This window comes from Heliconius melpomene, chromosome 1, assembly GCF_056956725.1.
Source record: "Heliconius melpomene rosina isolate 202511_hmr_F chromosome 1, ASM5695672v1, whole genome shotgun sequence".
Taxonomy (NCBI): Eukaryota; Metazoa; Arthropoda; class Insecta; order Lepidoptera; family Nymphalidae; genus Heliconius; species Heliconius melpomene.
The window spans coordinates 11493793-11514397 of record NC_140389.1 but is presented as its reverse complement, the minus strand read 5'-3'; the positions used below and the strand labels follow the sequence as shown (position 1 = coordinate 11514397).

The 20605-nt window shown below is 35.2% G+C and overlaps 1 protein-coding gene across 9 annotated transcripts in view; it reads left to right on the top strand.

Moving 5' to 3' along the window:
* The window catches only part of LOC146541418 (uncharacterized), a 37849-nt gene that overhangs the window by 3541 nt on the left and 13703 nt on the right, over positions 1-20605 (top strand). For 3 of the 9 annotated variants that reach the window (XM_085185466.1, XM_085185483.1, XM_085185447.1), the window contains exons 1-10: positions 6716-7219; positions 12816-12932; positions 16305-16596; positions 16745-17031; positions 17280-17440; positions 17511-18385; positions 18468-18710; positions 18804-19156; positions 19814-20146; positions 20344-20521. In XM_085185466.1, coding sequence (XP_085041592.1) covers positions 7047-7219; positions 12816-12932; positions 16305-16596; positions 16745-17031; positions 17280-17440; positions 17511-18385; positions 18468-18710; positions 18804-19156; positions 19814-20146; positions 20344-20521 — 3012 coding nt within the window. In that variant the 5' untranslated portion in view covers positions 6716-7046. Of the gene's footprint in view, positions 1-1351; positions 1473-6715; positions 7220-12815; positions 12933-16304; positions 16597-16744; positions 17032-17279; positions 17441-17510; positions 18386-18467; positions 18711-18803; positions 19157-19813; positions 20147-20343; positions 20522-20605 lie in introns of those variants that run through there. The other 6 variants (XM_085185487.1, XM_085185457.1, XM_085185513.1 and 3 more) reach the window with 6 other exon arrangements.

Here is a 20605-nt window from a genome sequence, read left to right as displayed (position 1 = left end):
TTTAATGAGTTTCTTGTGTCATGTATGTGTAAAGTTTAAAAAATTAAATTAAATCAGCTTCACGCTGTAACCCGCACACAGCAGGGTAGGCAGACGGAACCTAGTGTTAAAACACTCTGTTCCCCACTTTCTGCCAAATTCTGGAGGCATTGTATGTTGAGTGGCAGAACTCAATGCCGCTATGTGTAAAGTTGTTTTTGTTATATTGATTTTTTATAATTTAAAACATAAGTAACCTGGACCAAATTAATTAGAAATATAAAAGTTTTAGAAACAGTAATTCTTTGTTTGTATTTTGTATTTTTAAGGTAAAAAAATTGAGATAATGCTGTACAGTAGGAATATAATCCAAATTTACCATTTGATAAATTAATACAGCAGTTTCTTATCACAATTACAAAGCATAAGTTGTCAGAGTTGTCTTATATGCATCAACTCTTATATATAGAATATATAAGTCATACCAGTCATACAGTCAACCCAGGTGTAGTTTTGATTCTGAATTGTGAAAATTTCAAGAGAAGACTCTTGATTTTTAACTATCAACTCTGAATTTCTTGCCTTGGCTGATGTAGGTAAATAGAAGCTGTCACAAAATTAAATATATCATCTTTAATCTAGACATATAAACACATTTTACTGTGATAATGACAAGATGCAGATTCATATGCAATGGAATGGAAATCCATATGTCTTAATGCTCCTTCTCTCCTTATATTTTTAAGACTAATAGATGAATTCATCCCCTTCAATGTGTTTTTTTCATTTCATATAAAATTAATCACTTCTACTGAATATGGACAACCAGAATAATAACCTAAGTTATATATTTTCACAAAGTAAGCTTAGAATGTTTTTTGTTAAATAAAACATATAAGCTAACTTTCACAATTTATTGTTTAGTTCTTTTGATAAAGGCAAATATAATATGGTATTACATAACTTTAAAACATTGTGGTGTGCATGAAGAGATTGTTAACAATGGTCAAAGTGAAAAAAATACACAAAAAATATTAGTCTACTAGTGTTAAGACAATAATAATTTTATTTAAGTTTCATGTTAAGGATATGTGAAACTTAAAAAGTTTGAGATATTTTTTTAATAAAGATAACATAAACCATGCAAAATTACATATACATATAGATATATCGTATACAGCGTATAGATATATCGTACATATAGATATATCGTATAATCGTATATGTTATTTCTTAATATATATATTTTTTAGTTACAACAAACAACATGTTTAAATATCTTAATTCAATAATAAAATATTAAAGAGAGCAAATCTCTAGTGAGTATGATATGAATGATAAAAAAGATATTAATTAATTCTTTCTTTTTCAGATTTTTGTAGAAAGTTTGTATATAAGTTACAAATAGCCACGGAGCGTCGGAACACGGCGCTGAATGGCGCCTTCTACATCAATGAAATATATATGCAAGTTTTACCTAATGAAAATGCAAGGTAAGGATTATTTGAATTATATAAGAGAAATAGAATAAATCTATATATACATATATTTCGAAAAACAAACCATTTAAAATATTTTCTCAAATGAAACTCAATATCATTTACTAAAAAAAACAAATTTTTGGATATTATATTTGATTATTTTCTTGTAAATCAAACGCTATTGAATAGTGAGGCGACGCTGCGACGGCAGCAGCGGTTGGCGGTCGTCATGACTACACCAGTGGCTCCTACAGCTCTAGCGAACGATAAGGTTGCGATCAATTGCGAGCCAAGGAAGCCCACGTCACACGCCTTTAGCGTCTTTATTATATTTGCGTTTATCTTTCAATTCGTATAAGAACACTTGTTTTAAAGTATTATTTATAATTCTGGGTATAATTCAGATTTGTAGGCAGAGGGAACATGGTACGCCACGACGGCCGCAAAAAAATATAAATAATTGAAATTTTAATGATTAACATTAAACCTGGATAAAGTATTAACTACTAGTTCATCGTTTTTTTTTATTAACTTATAACTTCTAAGTGCTTTCTACGTTTTCTAGACGATCTACTTTTATATATCTCTTGGTGTAACGTAAATAACGACATGACGATGAAATTGTTTGATAGAGAAGTTTATTGTAACAATTAACTTAGCGCTTAGATCACTCTTAGTCTACCCAACTAGGGAAAATATGTAAAGAGAAAAAGTATGCTTAGTTCGCATGTAAATATAGTTCTACACATAAGAAGCAAGTTCTTAGCATTCCATGGATTTACGTACGTTCAATTTACGTACGTGGCAAGCGTGGCAAGGAAAAGAGCTTAGAGCAGTGCCTGTGGCCCTAATATAGGCTTGACCACCACAAGGGACCACTTTAAAAATGCACATTAACGCTCGCTTTTGCTGTCTGAGCTCCGTTCTCTACAAAACCAAATTCGAAATGATCTTACCAAATTACTTTTGTTTGCGAGAATCCTTTGAAATGCTATTATAATTTTAATAGTACAGGAGATCAATCATGAATTAAGATGCGATATTTTAAAGCAAATTACACACAGAATTATACTATAGGAAGCAACTTGTTTTACATTTGTAAGCTCGTTACATGCTCTTATTTATCATACTTGTCTGGCCGAATAAAGCAACATGTCTATGCCCTGAACTTTTATACCTATTCAATCTTTACCCAGACTACGGTAGATAATCTATTTTGCTCGTCAATTTGCGCTCTGGGGCACATGTCTTTTGGAAGTGATTTAACAGTATTATCCCGTAATTTTCTCAGAATACGTCCTTTGAGAGTAAAAAACTCCTAAAAATATATAATTGACTATAATTAAAGCTATGGTTGAGTTAACTATAACATAGAGGAAAGGTTAATATGGATGTTATGTTGGAAAACTGTTGTAAATGCATGGAAGTTGCTTAAATATTTTTTATTAATTAATTTTCAATATAAATAAAAAAGCTGTCGACATATTACATTTAGAGAAGGGCTGCGACTTTCGTGATTTAATTTTGTACCGAAACATTGTAGAAAAACTTTAATTGGTCATTTGTAAGTCTTGAATAGTAGAGTATGAGGTAGGTGTATTTGGTATAATTAATAACTTTTTTTTAATGTCCTGACGAAAACAGACGTGCAACACTTCGTTATATGATGAGATTGACGACGTGCACAAAAAAGTAGATTGTGATATATATAAATAAGACTTTATATAGAACTATCCAAAAAACAATAAAAAAAATACACAAGAATCTATAAATTTGATTGTGTATTGTATGTAATATATTAAGCTGGAAGAAGAGCCGTGACCTTGACCCTAGAGCATAGGCCTAACCTGCCCCAAAAGTGTTGGGTGAAAAGTGAGCGGTCGATAATTAAGATCGTGTTCGCGCACGCGCTCGAACTGTCGCCCGCCCAATCGATCCGCCCGCCCACGTGACGCAACAACGCATTTACTAGGATTCTTCTCGACGAGCTCGCTTCTTATATCGAATACGCAAACGATATATTATAGAAATCTACATTATTATGCTTTTTTCTGTTACGCGATATAAAATTCTTAAATTATATTTACCTATTTACTTATTAACTGCAAAATGTAATAAATTATTATTAATTATATTTTGTAATAAGCATTTTAAAAGTGAAAAGTTAGCATAAAGATTTGTAAAATACAGAGTATTTTTGGATATACGATTTACATGTATTGTGATTAGGCATTTTTTTGTCGATAAGTAAAATAAAAATAACCACACGATTTACTATGTATTTTTTATTAGTAATAAGATTTTATTTTAATATTATTATTTAATATATAATGATCTCAAAATAAAATTTTATACATACACGTTTTGTTTCTACTTTTTCATTAAATCCGCCAAATAAATGTACTGAAAACGTTAACATGATCATTATCTCTAAACAATATCGTATATTGTCTTCTAATTCAAAAGACATGTTTAGATATAACTATAAAAAGATATTGGTGTATAAATAAATATGTTTTGATACAACTCTCTTCCAGCCCCTGCCGTATGGAAACTGCGGCAGGGCTAAGTAGAGCTGCAAATAAAAAAAAACTGTATACTAAGTTCTGCTTATTTTTAGGGTTCCGTACCTCAAAAGTAAGCAAAGGAACCCTTATAGGATTACTTTGTTGTCCGTCTCTCAAGACCATTTTTTTAGAGATTTCGTTGATGTATCACGCTGAAAATAATATCCAATATTCAGGTCTACGGTCCCTAGGAGTACAGAAAAAAAACAAATTATATCAACGCAGTCAAAAGATATGAGCATTTAAGCGTCGATTTTGCTGCATTTTTTATGAAGTTTGCCGCGTCCCAACACCTAGAGGTGGACCCCTGGACATACAGTTACGAAACTTTGCATGAAGTGAGAACTTTAGAGAGGTTTTTAATAGAATAAAAATATAACAAACTTATAGTTATAGTTAATCCTTTTCATTTAACACAAAATGAGTGCATACGCCTTGAAAATTTAAATTGAATCAAAACTACTACTACTATAAGGTACTATAGGGTATTCGTCAAAGACCTACAATTTAAGCAAAAAGTAAGAATTTGCAGTTGGTATTGTAGTTCATCCCTACAAAATGAGTAAGTTTGTCAACTTTTATTAGTTGTCTGTTGACCTACTATCTTAAAATTGATAGGGAACCTTCGATGGGAGAGTCCGACTCGCACTTAGCAGTTTTTATATTAGTAATATGTGTTACATGTATATGTTAACATACACACGTTAAGCTATACTTTATACATTTGTACCTGTAAATGTGCCTTCAGCGCCAGAACTTCTTAATAAGGTTTTTATACCTGATATTATAATTATAATGTTGAAAATTGGAAGTAGTGTAAGAATAGTCACAAATGTAGCGTAAATATTTAAACTTATAACTGCTAAATAAAAAATGTGTAGATAACATTTTAAGAATGATAAGAAAATTCCATAGAAAATATAGAAATTTCTTTTCTGAATTGCAATGTATTTGCAATATGTTTTTTAATCGTGTTATATCATGAATCTCTTGGTCCCAGAACAATATATTATGCCACTTAAGTTCTCATCACTCATTTTATTTCATTATATTAGTAATTGTCCCTTGAGAGAAGAGCTCAATCTTCGATGTTGTAAGTAGTATTATTTGTTTACAGAATTTTTATAGTTTAGTCGGATTTTTATTATTGTGTTTTTGTGACTGTACATGCTATAGTTATGAGTTCGATTTCTACATTGAAATTTTTTTTGGCAGTCACAGTAAAAGGCGGGGAATGTTATTCAATCATTGAAATACTTTCCCCAACGACTTGCTCTTATTTTCTACGAAGCCGAAGGTGGGTTTGTTCACGCAAAGCGTAAAAACCGATAGTATATAGGTATGGACACACAGGCTAACAGGATAAAAACAAATTGCTAGAGTCCTGGAACTTCTTGGGATTGATAATTTTGAATTAAAAATTTAAACAAATATTAAAATATTTATAATCATCAATGCAGTGCGTTACGCAAGAGCGAGTATGATCATTTTATATATTTTTAATTAAATGACAACCATAACAGCTAATTCGGCAAAACGTGAATTCTTAGAAGACATATTTGGCGTGGGTTCTTAATTGGTTAATACATATTAGGGCATAAATAGCAAGTGGATGAGAAGACACCGGCGAAGCGGAATTAGAATGAAGTGCGCGGCTCGCCGCGGCCGTGTGCCACGTCATTGCCGTGACCCACTGACACACATCCGCGGGGCCGCCTGCACCGATATCTGCACACGCCGCGCGTGCTCGCTCTTCCTCTACTTCTTTATTAGTAATACTTACGGTTAACTCTGACTGTCCTGCTAAATACTCTACTGTCATTTTATATAAATCATATAGGTATACATATATATATCATAAGCCACTTGCGATAGCTAATTTTGTTTGTTCAATTGCTTTGTACTATAATCATTTAACCTTGATCGTTATAAAACTTGAATAATAATAAATATTACATGCAAGAAATATGTTTAAATGAATATATATTACATTAAATTCCTAGGTGGTTTATGTCATTTTAAGACTGCATACGTAGAAAGCCTATTATATATATTTCTATGTTCCTTTATAAAAAAATATAATCTCGAATAAGCAATAACACTAAAATAAGTTATGCAATACGTTGACCTTGTTATCTAAATTGTGCACTTGACACGAATACTGTTCCATTTCACTTTCATGTCTATAGATATCTACTCATGGCTAGCTTCATCTTCTTACGTATTTCTGATAAACTTGTTTATATTGAAAAATGCAGACGTCATATGTCATTAGAGATACTATACCAATGTTTTTTTTATATTGAGAAAATTCAATTAAAACAATATATATATGTGAAGTTTTCATCAAAATGCAGTTAAACGTTTCTAATTGCTTGTATTTAAATAAATACATTTTAACCAATAATATATGATTAATATGTACTTTATACCAAATGAGAAGTTTGTCAATAGGTGAATTTGTTTATCAGAATTCCAACAATATTGTTTCGTGTCTCATCGGCTCCGCTCAGCACAGCGCAGTTCGATTCTCGTGACGACGAGTGAGATCGAACGCCTGTCGCCGAGACGGCCGTGACGCGGGTGCGACCGAAGCGGCAATACTCCCCGCTCCTCCGCCGTCACCGCCTCTGCCGCGCCGTGTTGATAATCTGTGAAGTAGACAAGGATATATGTATATGTATGTCTCGTCTTTCAGTTGACTTTCATCGTCGTTTTGAAGTGAACGCTTTGCACGGTTACCGATACTAAATTACATTAGTTTATTAGCTGCGTCATAAAGTGGGTGCATGCACACTCTGCGAGTAGAACCTCGACAACCGACCGAACTTTGATATACAGACGTTGTCCAGTACAATTAGAGCACCTGGACAAGTCTGCGTAGACGATAGCGTCGCAGCGAGCGTGGCGCAATGCAGTGTGTGTTCGGATGCAGATATTATTTGTGTTTAAAGTTTTTTTATGGAGAATTTCGCTTTGACAGTGGTGGTAGTGTAAGATTTTGGAGCAAATTGTAGCCATGTTGCCCATGGTTCAGGCAGAACCCGTGCTCTTTAATTGCGCGGGGCACTCTGCCGATGGAGCCTCGCCGACTGCCACACTGCCTCCTTCAATAACACCAGATTCTGAGGTTGAGGGACTAGCTGATTTTTTTTATGATATAGATGTAGCTGTTGTTAATACATTTTCAAGGTAATTAATTGCGTGCATTTTGATGGAGTTTTATAAAATATATATTCATATATTGGGACATTATCTATATTTTAAAAGATACCGAGTAATGTAATAACGTAAACTCTAACATGATAATTGTTTTGATGAAATCATAAGATTTTTTTAAAACTTTTAACAAATTGACTTTGATTTAAACCTTATAGGTCCCTTGTCCTTTATTAGGTTTCATATACCTGGTGTATTCGACATTAAACAAGAATAAATATATTTAACATTATACATATTATTTACTATATTAACATTTTTTTATATAAAAATCTTTTAACAAAGATTATAAAATCGAGTAAGGTAACATTATACAAAATGAAATAAAATACATCGTAAAACTAAGTAAGTGAATATTACAGCTATGGCTTTTAAATTATGTTAAAGATATTAAATGTCCATCATAAACAAATCACATTTAAAACCAGCTTCACGCTTTATCCCGTATACAGCGGGGTAGGCAGAGGGTACTTGGTGTTAAGACACTCCGTTCCCCAATTTCTGCCGAATTCTGGAGGCATTGAGTGTTGAGTGGCAGAACTCAATATATTATATGTATTCATTACACATTAATTTAAAAATTAATTAAGGTAAACGTTTGAAAATATTATTTTATATGTAATTCAAATGGTATCTTCTTAAAATTGGTGACTGCCGCTCGTTATAATTACTCTATTATCTAATTAAATAGTCCAGGGACAAAAATGATATATAGACGGAAATCTATTCGAACAGTAATTACTTTGATAATACAATAACTTCTTTAATTTGTTTATTGTCTCCTTAGCTCTATGTAACAATGTGGCTATGTACATTTATAAATGAACACTACTAGATCTACAAGCAATTTAGTTTTAGACCATTGAAGGGTCAATTTACTAATAATTTACGTTTACTGCCTGTTGTGGCATCGCTTACGTACGCAATAACAAAAAATAAGACACGATTCAATGTTGACATTGACATACTAGGTGTACTCTACATAGAGTAAGTAACCTTAGGTGTGTATTTTTAAAATAATACCTTATTTTTGGGAGTCTTATTCCTTTCTATTAAACTTAATATTTTGAAATTAAAATATGAAGAGCCTCAATGATGAACATCATCGTCAGTTACGACAGATTTGGTTGTCAAATATATCATTAAATTTGTTTCATCCAAACTGGGATATTTTTTTTTTGCTTAAGTATACTTACAGAAAATAAAAATAAACAGATAGGTATGTGATTAAACAATTACGTCATAATAATATTATAGTGGTATCTTAATATAGTTAATATCTTTTGACGACTTATTGAAACCGCCGATGACGTATCACTTTCATTTTTTTTTAAAGCTTGATTCATTTATCTTGTGCTTTCGCATTGCGACATATTATTTCATTTTGCTTAATCATATGCTTAACAAGTTCAGTATCCAATAGGCCTAGATTTTTAATTTTAAACTAACCTCTCTTATTTTTTAATTACTCATAATATAAATTATGCGCGACTTGCAAAAAAAAATTAGCTATTGCAGCTACAAAATTTATTATGAGTATAAGCATAAGCCAAAATAGTGCAAAGTTTAAAATCTCTTAAATATTCGCATTTTTTATTGATATACAAGTAGGTACAACCAACTACAATTTTTTACCTTACCTACCTCTTTACCTCAGCAAAGCTACTTTTGAACACGCTTTTATTAACTTCGTAATTTTGCATACTTATCAAATACGGATAACAATGCAATAATATGAAAAAAATCGGCCAAGTGCGAGTCGGACTCGTCCACCAAGGATCCCGTACTAATTTTCGAGTTGTAGGTTGCCGTGAACTAAAAACACGTTTTTATAAACAATCCAACAAAAAAATAATAATAGTTAAATAAAACTAATAACTCCCTCTAGATTTAGCTAGAGATCTCTGTTTTCTCTGACTACCCCGCTAGCCATACAGCGTGAAGCTAAATTGAAAAAAACTAAAATACACGCTTTTGTGAAAAAAATAACTATAAAAGTTCATAGTATAGTATATAGGTTTTTTATATTGTAATACATTAATTAATTTAATATATAATAAAAAAAAAAATTATTACAATATATAATTGTATTATTGTTGTATTAATTATATTAATAATTATGCGATGCAAAAAAGCTATCACTTTACTATAATTATTTTTTACATTTTTTCACAAAAGCGTGTCTAAGTTTTTTTAAATTTCCATTTACGCAGACCTCGCCAAAGATTAAAAACAAACTACGTTATAATATGGACATATCTTACTAGAAACAATTACACGAGTTATGTATAACAACACTTCTATAAATCCTTTGTAACTTAAAATTGTTACAGATCTAGATGTACGAATGTGCGAACTCTACGTCATCCCGTCAAGGTGGATTGAAATTGGTCATAAATTAATCAATACACCTAATAATGTTTTAAAAGTATTTATTTCTACAATTGGTTTAAGTTTTACTGTTATAGTTGCATTATTTTATTAAGTTGTGCGTTGATAGCGCAGTTAGGTTAATAGATTGCATAAAGAAAGTATTTATCTTCTTGCTTAGGTCAAACGTAGCTTTATCGGTACCTACTTGTAATATAATTATATAATAGATTTTGTTAGTGAAGAATTTTTACAAGATTAAAGGTATTGTCTTAAATTTGAAAATTGCTTCACGCGATACCTGTTAGGCTTCTAAAAATACTAGTCCATATATGTATAAAACATGACACAATTAGATTTATACTGAAGAAAGCTGGTTTTGGTGTATGCTAAAAGTTACGAAAAATAAAGATACTTTTTAAAATAAAATTACTAAAAAAGCAAAATAGGTGTCTGAACCATTACTCTTTTTGATGGACCGGACGATGCAGAGAACCCCAATTTTGCCACGTCTTTTCTCCTTTTCTTCTGCAAAATATTTGTTCTGCGTAATAGGCGCTTGTAATAGTGACTCCCATCTTCAAATAGTCAACTATAATAATTCCTTCAGCGTCCCAAAAACGGACGCCATAATATCACTCCGAAGAAAAAAGTTACCGAAAAACGTAGGCCTCGGATCAAGCACTGGAGAGGTAGAGAATCAAATATCTCTGCAAACACCGAGATTGATCAGACGGCTGGGGATCGAGCTTAATCGATCGAGCAATTGAGTTATTGATGTATCTAAGGGAGAACGTGTCGTACTGTCTCAGCTCACATACAAGACCAGCCTCCAAGGCTGATGATATAGCCGTTGTCATAGTACTCATTGACTAGAACAGATTTATGCTAGAACGTAAAGTGAACGCTTCGGAACGGCGGTCGTAAACTAAATGTGTCGAAGACATGGTTTGTGGGAGTGAACCTGAATCGAGCACTATCCATATAGGAAGTTGGAAAAGTTCAGGTACCTTGGATCCGTTATGCACGAGACATCGATCACGATGCTCAAGTCGAATAAACGCTGTCTGGGCCACATGGCGAGAGGTCATTGGCGTGGTCTGCAATATCGCTTAAGCTCAAGGGGTAATAATATACAACAGAATGGTACTACAGATTCTTTTACACAGTGAATGCTGGCTAGCACTAACTCTGAACACCCAGTAGCTGTACGTGATCGCTTACGGAACTTATTAATTTGAGGTTCTTGTGGGGTTGGTAACGTAGCGGCCCAAGAGCGTTGCCTGAGATGTTGTGGGCACATTGTGCGCCGGTCTAGAATGTATGTTGGAATTAAGTGCCTTGCTACGTCTGTCCTGAGAGTTAGACTCCGGTGTCCGGGCGTAAAACGGAGCGATGGCTGGATGTCATGATGCACGGTAAAACCGAGGATGTCGAAGACTGGGCAAAGAGTATATAGAGCCAGAACTTAAACCCTGGCAAGTTAGCAGCAAAAGCCGGTATTAGTACTGGCTGCGTGCCGTGCCAGGCAGAAGAAGATACTTAGTAAACATGTATAACATTATTATTAAAGATTTATTAATGAACTATGAGACGTATTATATGATAGTTTATTTATGTTCCATAACCAACATAAATAAACAACACAAAGTTCTCTAAACATTAAAAAGTAAATACTGATGCTAATACATTTTGTTCTTCTGCCTGCATGATAATGATTTCATTACATTGCATTAATTTACTCTTAATAATATAACGAATCCTAATAAAATTTGGTACAGATATAGATTACAATCTAAAGACAAAAATAGCATATTGGAATTTCTAAAATTCATTAAAGAATTTAGTCATATGTAAAATAATATCCCATGATCACGTAAATAAATCGTCCATCCTGCTAGCTAGAATCAAATCTAGTATTATAATTAGTAACTTAGTTTAGTTAGAACTAAAATTACGATAAGAAAAGCGATGATTTTTATCTAGCATATGCAGTTCTGCGCTGATGAAGCGTTTTTAAATATTTAATAACTTACTTACCTTACAAATGTTTCTTAGCCTAGAAACCTTAAATACCTTCTTATTAATGTTAATTTTAAGAAATATACAAAATCTGACAACAAATACCATTAATGTTATTTAACAGTTCAGCCTACGAGTATGTAGTATTTAATGCTTAATTTCTCATGAATTGTAATCGTTTATTTTAAAGATCACTTTTATGGATGACGAATAGCTCCGGCTCTTGAGCAACAAATGAAACCGATATCTTCGCATAACTTTCAATACCTAACTTTCACTCATTTTTACCTTTAACTTAGTGTCATATCTAAGGAACTTTCTATTCGTAAATATTCTGAAAACTAAAGTAAATAATTTACGTGTTTAAGCCGCAGAAATTATTGATTGTAGTTATTTCAATTTAAAAAATGCTTCGCTGTTGATATAAGATTTGAATTCGATTAAATGATATAATTGCTTACTCTTGTATATTAGTCTATATTAATATTTTTGGTCAATCATGGCGCGTTGATATTCTGAGCATTATTATTTCAAGGTTGCGCGGTCGCCCGTCACAGTGAGGTTGCGCTGTGGGGCTCCTCGGTAGGCGTCGTTTGATATCTCCGTCCCGCTTTCGCATTAAGCTATTCTGTACTTGGCATTCGGCATGGGTATCGTCGACGTGAACATACTTTTGCTTGATTGATAACTTTGGTGCTTTCATCTTAAATAAACATCTTCCTAGTCGGTTACTTATCCTATATATGTATGAAATTCAGATCAGCAGTATCCATAATATGTGTCGTTGTCACTTCATAATTATTTCATCCTTACCACATTTTAAACCTAAACAGTAATATATTCATGGGAATGGTAATAGTTAATGAGCACAGAGTTATAGTAACAATGAACTTGTTCGTCGTACTATTTATTATTCATCGATAAGTTTCAATTAAAACATTTGCACATTTTAAAAGTATCTACGTTTGTTAACAAATTATATAGACAAGGTCGATCAAAATCAATGGTTAATAAAAGTGGTACAACTATGTAATAAGGCTTACATCCTTCCGCATTCATTGTGGGCTATACGTCATCCATAAAAGAATAAGTTTTAATACATATTTGATTCTTCAAATCAATATATAAAACAGCTATCATTAAATATTAATGGAACGTTTGTTTGCTGCTCCTGTAGAATTGAATCCTGTGACCTCCAACTGGGAGACACATGGAGGGGGATGCAAGGCAAGATGAGCGTGACTGCGCCGGGTAAGAAGACAAGAAAAAAGTCGTCAGACAATAAGTCTCAACAGTACGTATTAGCGACTTAAAGGGATTTGTTGAAGATTTTGTTTATTACTTTAAATACCTTAATTAGGTATGCAATATTTTAAAATATTTTTAGTTATATTTTAAAATAAATATTTTTTGTTATGATAAATAATATGAAAAAAATTAGATAGTTATCAATAATAAACCACGACATCTCATAGGTATTTGGTGAAACGTTACCTACATAGTCATTGTGTTTAAAATTTTCATAGAAACGTATTACTTTTTTTCTTTAAATTTTATAGGAATAAAGTATAATATTTAGAAAAAATAATAGGATAGGGTATAAATATCCACCATAACTCTATTCAATACTCACGGTCTATTTTCATACATTAATAGGAAAACGTAGTTCCAGCGAGCTCACAGATTACTGCAGCTTATTAAATTTATTTTGGTTTTTATTTTATTATGCATAATCAACAAACTATCATATTGCTAAAACCTATGCATTACCTGATGGTAGTTGGAAATTGGCACAGATTTATACATCCCCCGAACTGGAATATATTTGAAGAGTGTTGACCAAGCTTACTTTAGAAAAGAAGATAATATGTTATGGTAATGGTATAATATGCTAAGGCGTCGCCCACCTATGGGTGATGATGATATAGCTTAGCTTTCCATGATTTTACATTGTGGCTCATCGCGTTGCAGATAAAGGAGCTCATAACCCTTCCTACTCAACACTTCAGGGCTTTTCACACTCTCTTGAAATGTCCATATTTTATCATTTAAGTAATAATCAATTTGAAATCAAAATAATCTTTCTCATTTGCCTCTATAATGATAGTTCATGTTTTAATAGTTTCAAATTATATTGATGGTTTTTTGTTTATTACAATTCTGTGCATATGCTAATAGAACCTTAACTGCCTCACATATGATGTTTATTTAGTGTCGTGATGACGTGAATTTGACTGATCGATATCTAGGAGTAACCTAAACTAAACCCACAAGTCTTCAGCTGTTCCCGTTGCCTCCGTACAGATATAACAATACGTCTCGGTGGATTTCACCTTTGTTACATAATAATTTATTAGTATAGTACTTATATCTTATTTTATAATGTCTATACATATTAAATTTGTTTTATACCTCCCCCATTTCATAAGACTTTTCTAGACATAGAGCCATATAGAGAGTAACAAGTTAGTCAACTTTGTTCTGGACATTCCGAACGAACAACGCGATCATACATTTTGAAAGGCTTTTTGACTCTCAGCATTAACAACACAGTCATTGAGTATTTCGTTATTTTCCATATTGACATTTTGTCATATTATGTTTTTTACGATATCATATTAAACTCTACAATATTCTTGAGTTTTCTCTATTACTTATAATATGCATATTATACACATAATCATATCTTCCGCTTGAACCTATCTTTTAGTAAAAACCGCACTAAAATTGGTTGCACAGTTTAAAAAAATTTACGTGTACCTACGTCAATGGAAAGAGACTTGTTTCATATCATGGAAAGATTAAAAAGGTGATAATAAATTTTATAAGCAGTTTGTAGTTCTTAGCCTCATAGTATTGTTTGGGGACCTTGTTACTTTTACATTTTCATCAGGTTACCTAGGTTATAGTTTTAATTAATGTTGAACATTTTAGCTTTTCTTAACAAGGATTATATTTATATAAAATCTTTTAGGAGATATTTTATAAGTTCCTATCAAATTCATTTGAATATTTTTGAACTTCTCTATCTTACAAGCTCAACGACGACACACTGTATAAAAGCAGGAAACAATTACGCTCTGTGATTCTAGATTAATAACTTGTTTTGACACGCTATTCCTCCAAAATATTCTTCGTGAGTTAGTCTATTATGTTGTAATTACACGCAAATTACATTTAAAGTAATTTTAATTCTTTTCGCGTTTATTGAGTTACTGTACATTTGATATGCATAATATTTTTTTCGTTTACCGAGGTACTTGTATTGTTAAAGGCAAAGCGCGGCGTTAAGTTCTGCCACTCAACACGTAATGCCTCCAGAATTCGGCAGAAAGTGGAGAATGGGGTGTGTTAACACTAGGTTCCCTCTGCGATCAAACGCTCTGACCCCTAAGCCATACGTTTTAATTTCTAAAGGGAGAGTTTTACAAATTTCCGATACTCAAAGATAATTACTAAGAATTATCACTTGGCAAGAGAAAATGCTATTTATTAAATATTTTTAATAAATTTAAAGTGTTATTCCATATTGTTAAAGACCTTATTGTTAGAATGAGTCAAGTCTACTAGGTAGGTACACTTCTTCGAGCAATTAAATCTTTCTAAGGAGCCCTGTAAAGTATAAATGAGTCCCAACTACTGTTAATCCTAATGAACTATTTATTCAGTTTGTTTTATTTTTACTTTTTATACGACTGTATACAAAATCTTGACTGGGATTTTGTACCCTTATAATTATTTTTGGCAAATATTATCGCAGATAGCAAAAGGACTGCGGAATATTAAAGAGGCTTTTTTGCGCTTTATAAAATTTATTATACAAACAAATATATTTTTCAATACACTAACATCGATTTTAAAGTATCAACTCGAAGTATAAAAGAGAGTTTTAATAACATTTAATTGTATAGCCATATCATTATCTATTTTAAATAATATTTAATTGTGTAGTATTTAATTATCTACCTCGTTATGAGACATTCGATACCTTCATATTGACATTTATTAAACTATTTTGGATACTTACGGGCAGTTATGCCAAATGAGCTACAGATTTGGCGGTTAATCAATTGCACGTTAGTTTAATTATTTTTAAGTTTTAAAATGATTAACCTAACATAACTTACGCTTAAAAACCGTCAAATCTATAGCTGCGGTGGCCTTAATACAGAAGTACCCCATGTTATTATCAAAGAGTTAATTTTTCTCCATTCATTGCGACATAGGCGAAGCGATTTGTACACAGTAAGCACGCTCTAAACGACATAAAATAAACTGAATTAATCTCTTTTATTTTTAAATATAATATCAGATCCACAATTGTTAACCAAACCGGACTACAAGTCACCAGATATGGGTTAATAATTAATAATATAGTTAAATATTTCATTTCGGGTGGGAAGTCTACCACGACTAGCCTTAAATCATCACATATGGTTTATTTGCCAAATTCACATGTTTCTGGTCAATTTTCGAGACATTGCGTCTGTGATGGTGGAACTCAATACCGTACCTTATCCTCTGCAGAGAGAAAAACTGAAAATAATTTATTTGTTCCGAGTTGGAATCAACTCCAGAATCCTCGTTTTTACTGTCAGACTAGGTCCGACTGCGCCACGACGGCCTCAGCAATATTTTACCGATAATTTTTATTTAATATTTACAGAAGTAAGTGTCATAACGAAAAGAGGCGCCGAGAGTTGGAAAACGAGGTTATAAATCAATTAGAGGAGCTATTAGAGACTTGCCTAGCTGAAGTGAAGCAACCAGACAAGAACGGGATAGTACGAGAAGCTACTAGGCAGATCGGGGACTTGTTACAGCGGCGGCAGGACTGCCCCAGTGACTGCCCATTGCGTGCATCTCAATGTATCTCGCCCGTACAAGCAGGCGAAGTCAGCTCCACTCAGCCACAAGCACCTGGTATTCAGTACTCTGACCTGAGTACTCTCATTGAGGTTATTTCTTTTCTTCTATTTAAATATTACTTTGAATCACTGGATCATAAATGTTAAAAATTAATTTGGAATCAATCTCGTCATCTTATATGACTGATACGTGTAGTAATAACTTGACATGATTTTATCATTTGTAAAATTATTTCAGGCCATAAAACATTATACCGGCGTCCTGGGTTTCATATTAATGGAAATTAATTCGAAAGGCGAAATTGAGTGCGTGACAGAAAACATTAAAGATCTTGTTCTTTCAGAAAGAACAGAATTGTATAAGAAATCTATATTTTCACTTTTGCATGCTGACGACCATGCCAAAATAAAACCACTGCTCAGGAATATACAAAACATCAGTTGGAATTCCGGGGATTCTAACAAATTTCAGTACATCCACGCCCGCCTTCTCATAAAAGACTCAAATGTTCCCGATGGTAGTAGGTTTGTATGCTTAGGTTATTTTCTTACTACTGCCAAAGTTCTTATTTAAAATAATTGCCACTGTTAAATATTTTTATCAATATAAATCACGTAAATAAAATTTTGATTTATTTAATATTTTGTGTTTATGAAGTCGTGACAATAAAATATAAAACTTCATAATACATTCCTAAATTGCTATCTCTATTGCGCCGTTATAAGTATAATAATTGGTTATAAACAACAGTTAACTTAAGTGATATTCATAGGTTTGTGGACACTGTGATCCACGCTGCGCCAGTACGCAGCTCATCCACGGAGGAGGCCGGCTCCGTCATGTGCGTCATTCGGCGCTGTGAGTCGGCCGCTATCTCCAACGACGGCAGACGCACCATCGTTTTCAGATTGGACTGTAATTTCAATATCTTATGTAAGGAAATAATCTTTGAGAGAGTTATATATTTGTGCTGACTATTTTTTAATCCACCTAATGTTTTCAGCTTGTGATTTATCCGGTGTCGAAAACTGTATAAACTCTTCCATAACGCTTGTGGGCACTCGATACTTGGATCTCGTAGATAGTGGAGATCGTGCGCACGTGTTGACGCATCTTCAGGAGGTTGTCGGCCGGGCCGGACACCTGGTGATAAGCGATCCCTATCGATTGCGACTAGCTGCTGACGCTCCCATCATCAGAGTGAGTGCACAGACACGACATTTTCCTACCGTCGGTGAGCCTGACTTCATAATGTCCACGAACACCGTGCTCGGAGAAGACGATGTGGATCTACTCGAAGCGGGAGGCTCGCGACCGTCGCTCGGTGGTCCACTCATGTCTTCTGTATCAAATGGAGAATCTTCGACGTCGGATACGAGATATCGGTCACCTATGAGTCCCGCCGAGCAGCAATTTATGAACGATTTCGACATAGAAACGTGGCCGGGGTCTTTTCCGATGGGAGATATACAGGACAATATCAAGGAGCGCAAAGATAGCAACGCCACCGACGAGCAGGCCGCTCACGTGCCGCCCGCGCATCAAGCGGAGGCGCAGGCGCCGTTACCTATGCACGAGGAGCCTACTAGATTACGTAGCTTGCTCAGCAAAAAACCGGACACTAATATTTTGATAGACCTACTGAAGCAAGAGGATGAAGAGGCGACGAGCAGCGAGACATCAGCGCCTCACACGCCGCACACGCCTCACACGCCCCACACACCGCACACGCCGCACACGCCGCTGACGCCCGCATCGGCGCTGTCGCCACTGCACTCCGCGAAGGCGCACGCGCGCGCTCCGCCGCCCGCCTCGCAGCCACCGCAACCGCCTCACACTTCTCATCAATCTTCTCATCATAATAACCAGCTACTCAGGGTGATTTATTGTTTTATATTCAACAATTTTTTACTTTTTTTACTTTGAGAAATTATACACATGTTTTCTATCATTCGCACAGATATTAAACGACAAGTCTGACGAAGATGGTGATGAAAACAGACGAAACCCTATAGACAACTCTCGTAATTCGTCTCAATCCAGTGCGCTCCTCTCGCAACTTCTATCGAACACAAATGGCCCTTCCAGCAACGGCCGTTCGCATGACAGCAGTGACATGTATATTGCTGGTATGAAAAGGAAGTATGAAGAGTCCAAAGCTTCTGCGAACATGGCCAAAAGAGCTACACCAGAGAACCAACAGGTATTGTCACTTGATAATTTAATTTCTAAAATATGTAATAAAAATATACTCCCAGTGATACAGGATAAATGTTATGATTTGATCGCGATTTAGCAGGTGTCATCTAGTGCGGCGAACTCGGGAGCAACAACGTCCACTTCGACGTCGAGTGCAAGCAGCCCCGCCACAAGCAGCGGCGGTGGCACGGGCATGAGCCCGCTATGCCAGAAGAACCAGATCTTGGTGTCGCTGCTGGCGCGCCAGCAGACCACGCCACCCACGCCTGCGCCACTCACCGCCACCATGATCCGCCCCTACGGAGCACGCGCGCGCGCCCCCCACCATCCCCACGCCCACCCTCACCAACACCACCAGCCTCACGCCCATCCCCTCCCGCACATGCAGCACGCGCAGTTGATGCAGCAGCGACACCCGCATCATACCATCTCTAGCATACTTACTGCCACGTGAGTGTTACATTTTGTTTCATTTTAATAATAAATGTCATTTAAATTAATAAAAAAAAAATATTGTGAAATTTACCAAACACTATAGTACGATAACATTTTCTAATTAAAAAAAAAACAGCCACACAGCAGGGTTGGCAGAGGGAACCCAATGTTAAGGCACTCCGTTCCCCACTGACTGCTGAATTCTGGAGGCATTCGTGTTGAGTGGTAGAACTCAACGCCGCGCTGTGCCTCGTCACCAGAGCGAAGAAAATGGAAATATAAACGTAATAACTGTTTCGTTTCCTCGAGTGGGAATCGAACCTACAATCGTTGCGTTACAGTTACACCATTGTGCCGCTGCTCCACGACGGCCTCTAATTTTCTTATTTACCCTTTGTTTAACTTATCTGTTGTAAAATCATGATAGTCCTGCACAGAAGTACTATGACTATACACTTATTATCTTAACAGGGATTAGTTTAAAGGCCCCTTAGATATGGGCATTAATGCTCACTTCTATTGTCCGAGCTCCTCTCGATTTCGACGCCAAATTCGAAATGATTCTACTACTGCCAACTTCGAATTATGTTGTAGAAATGAATTAATAACAGTCCTAGACAGGATTTTTCTGTTATACTTCCTGCATCTTCTTCTATTTATTAACATTTGTAGAAACCGAGGCAATAATATGAACGGCAGTCCGGGTCCGGGGCAGGGGCCGGGTCCGGGGCCTGGGCCGGGGCCGGGGCCGGGAGCAATGTCGGGTGCCGTGTCGTCGGCGTCCACCGCGGAGTTAGCGTCCAGCATGCAGGGCGTGCAGACGTCGCAGGGCGGCGCAGGAGGCGGGGGGCCGGTGCCGGCGCAGAGTCACTTGCAGATGGTGCTGCAGGGCGGGTCCCGCAGCGCCTACCAAACGGCGGGCGTGCAGGCCCCGCCGCACTACGCTACCGCGCACCACGCACACCACACGCACCATGCACTCCACGCCTACGCTAATCAAGCTCAGTGAGTGCTTTATACACTTTTTGAGTATATTTTCTTGTATGATGTATGTGCTATGTACCGTGTCTATTTCACTGCTCAAGACGCTTTCAAGACTCGGACGGTACGTGCGGAACGGAGTGTCTTATCGCTAGGTTCCCTCTGCTTTCCCTGGTACATGAGAGATACATACCTAAAAATACATTATATTATCATTGCAGAGGCAGTATACGGACGCAGGGTGGAGCCGGTGGCGACAGCGAGGTACCTAATGATAAAACGCTGTCTGATATCTTGGATGAAGTGATCGAAAATATGCCCTACAATGATCGATCAGCCCCCGATGTCAATGTGATTTTAGATCTAGAGAGCAATCGACAACTCAGATCCGAATACGCCGTTAGTTTTTTCTATTTTTTTTTTTATTTTTCTCTCATCTTGGTTTATCTGTCTGTAACGTGTAGCATTACTAGTTTAAATAAT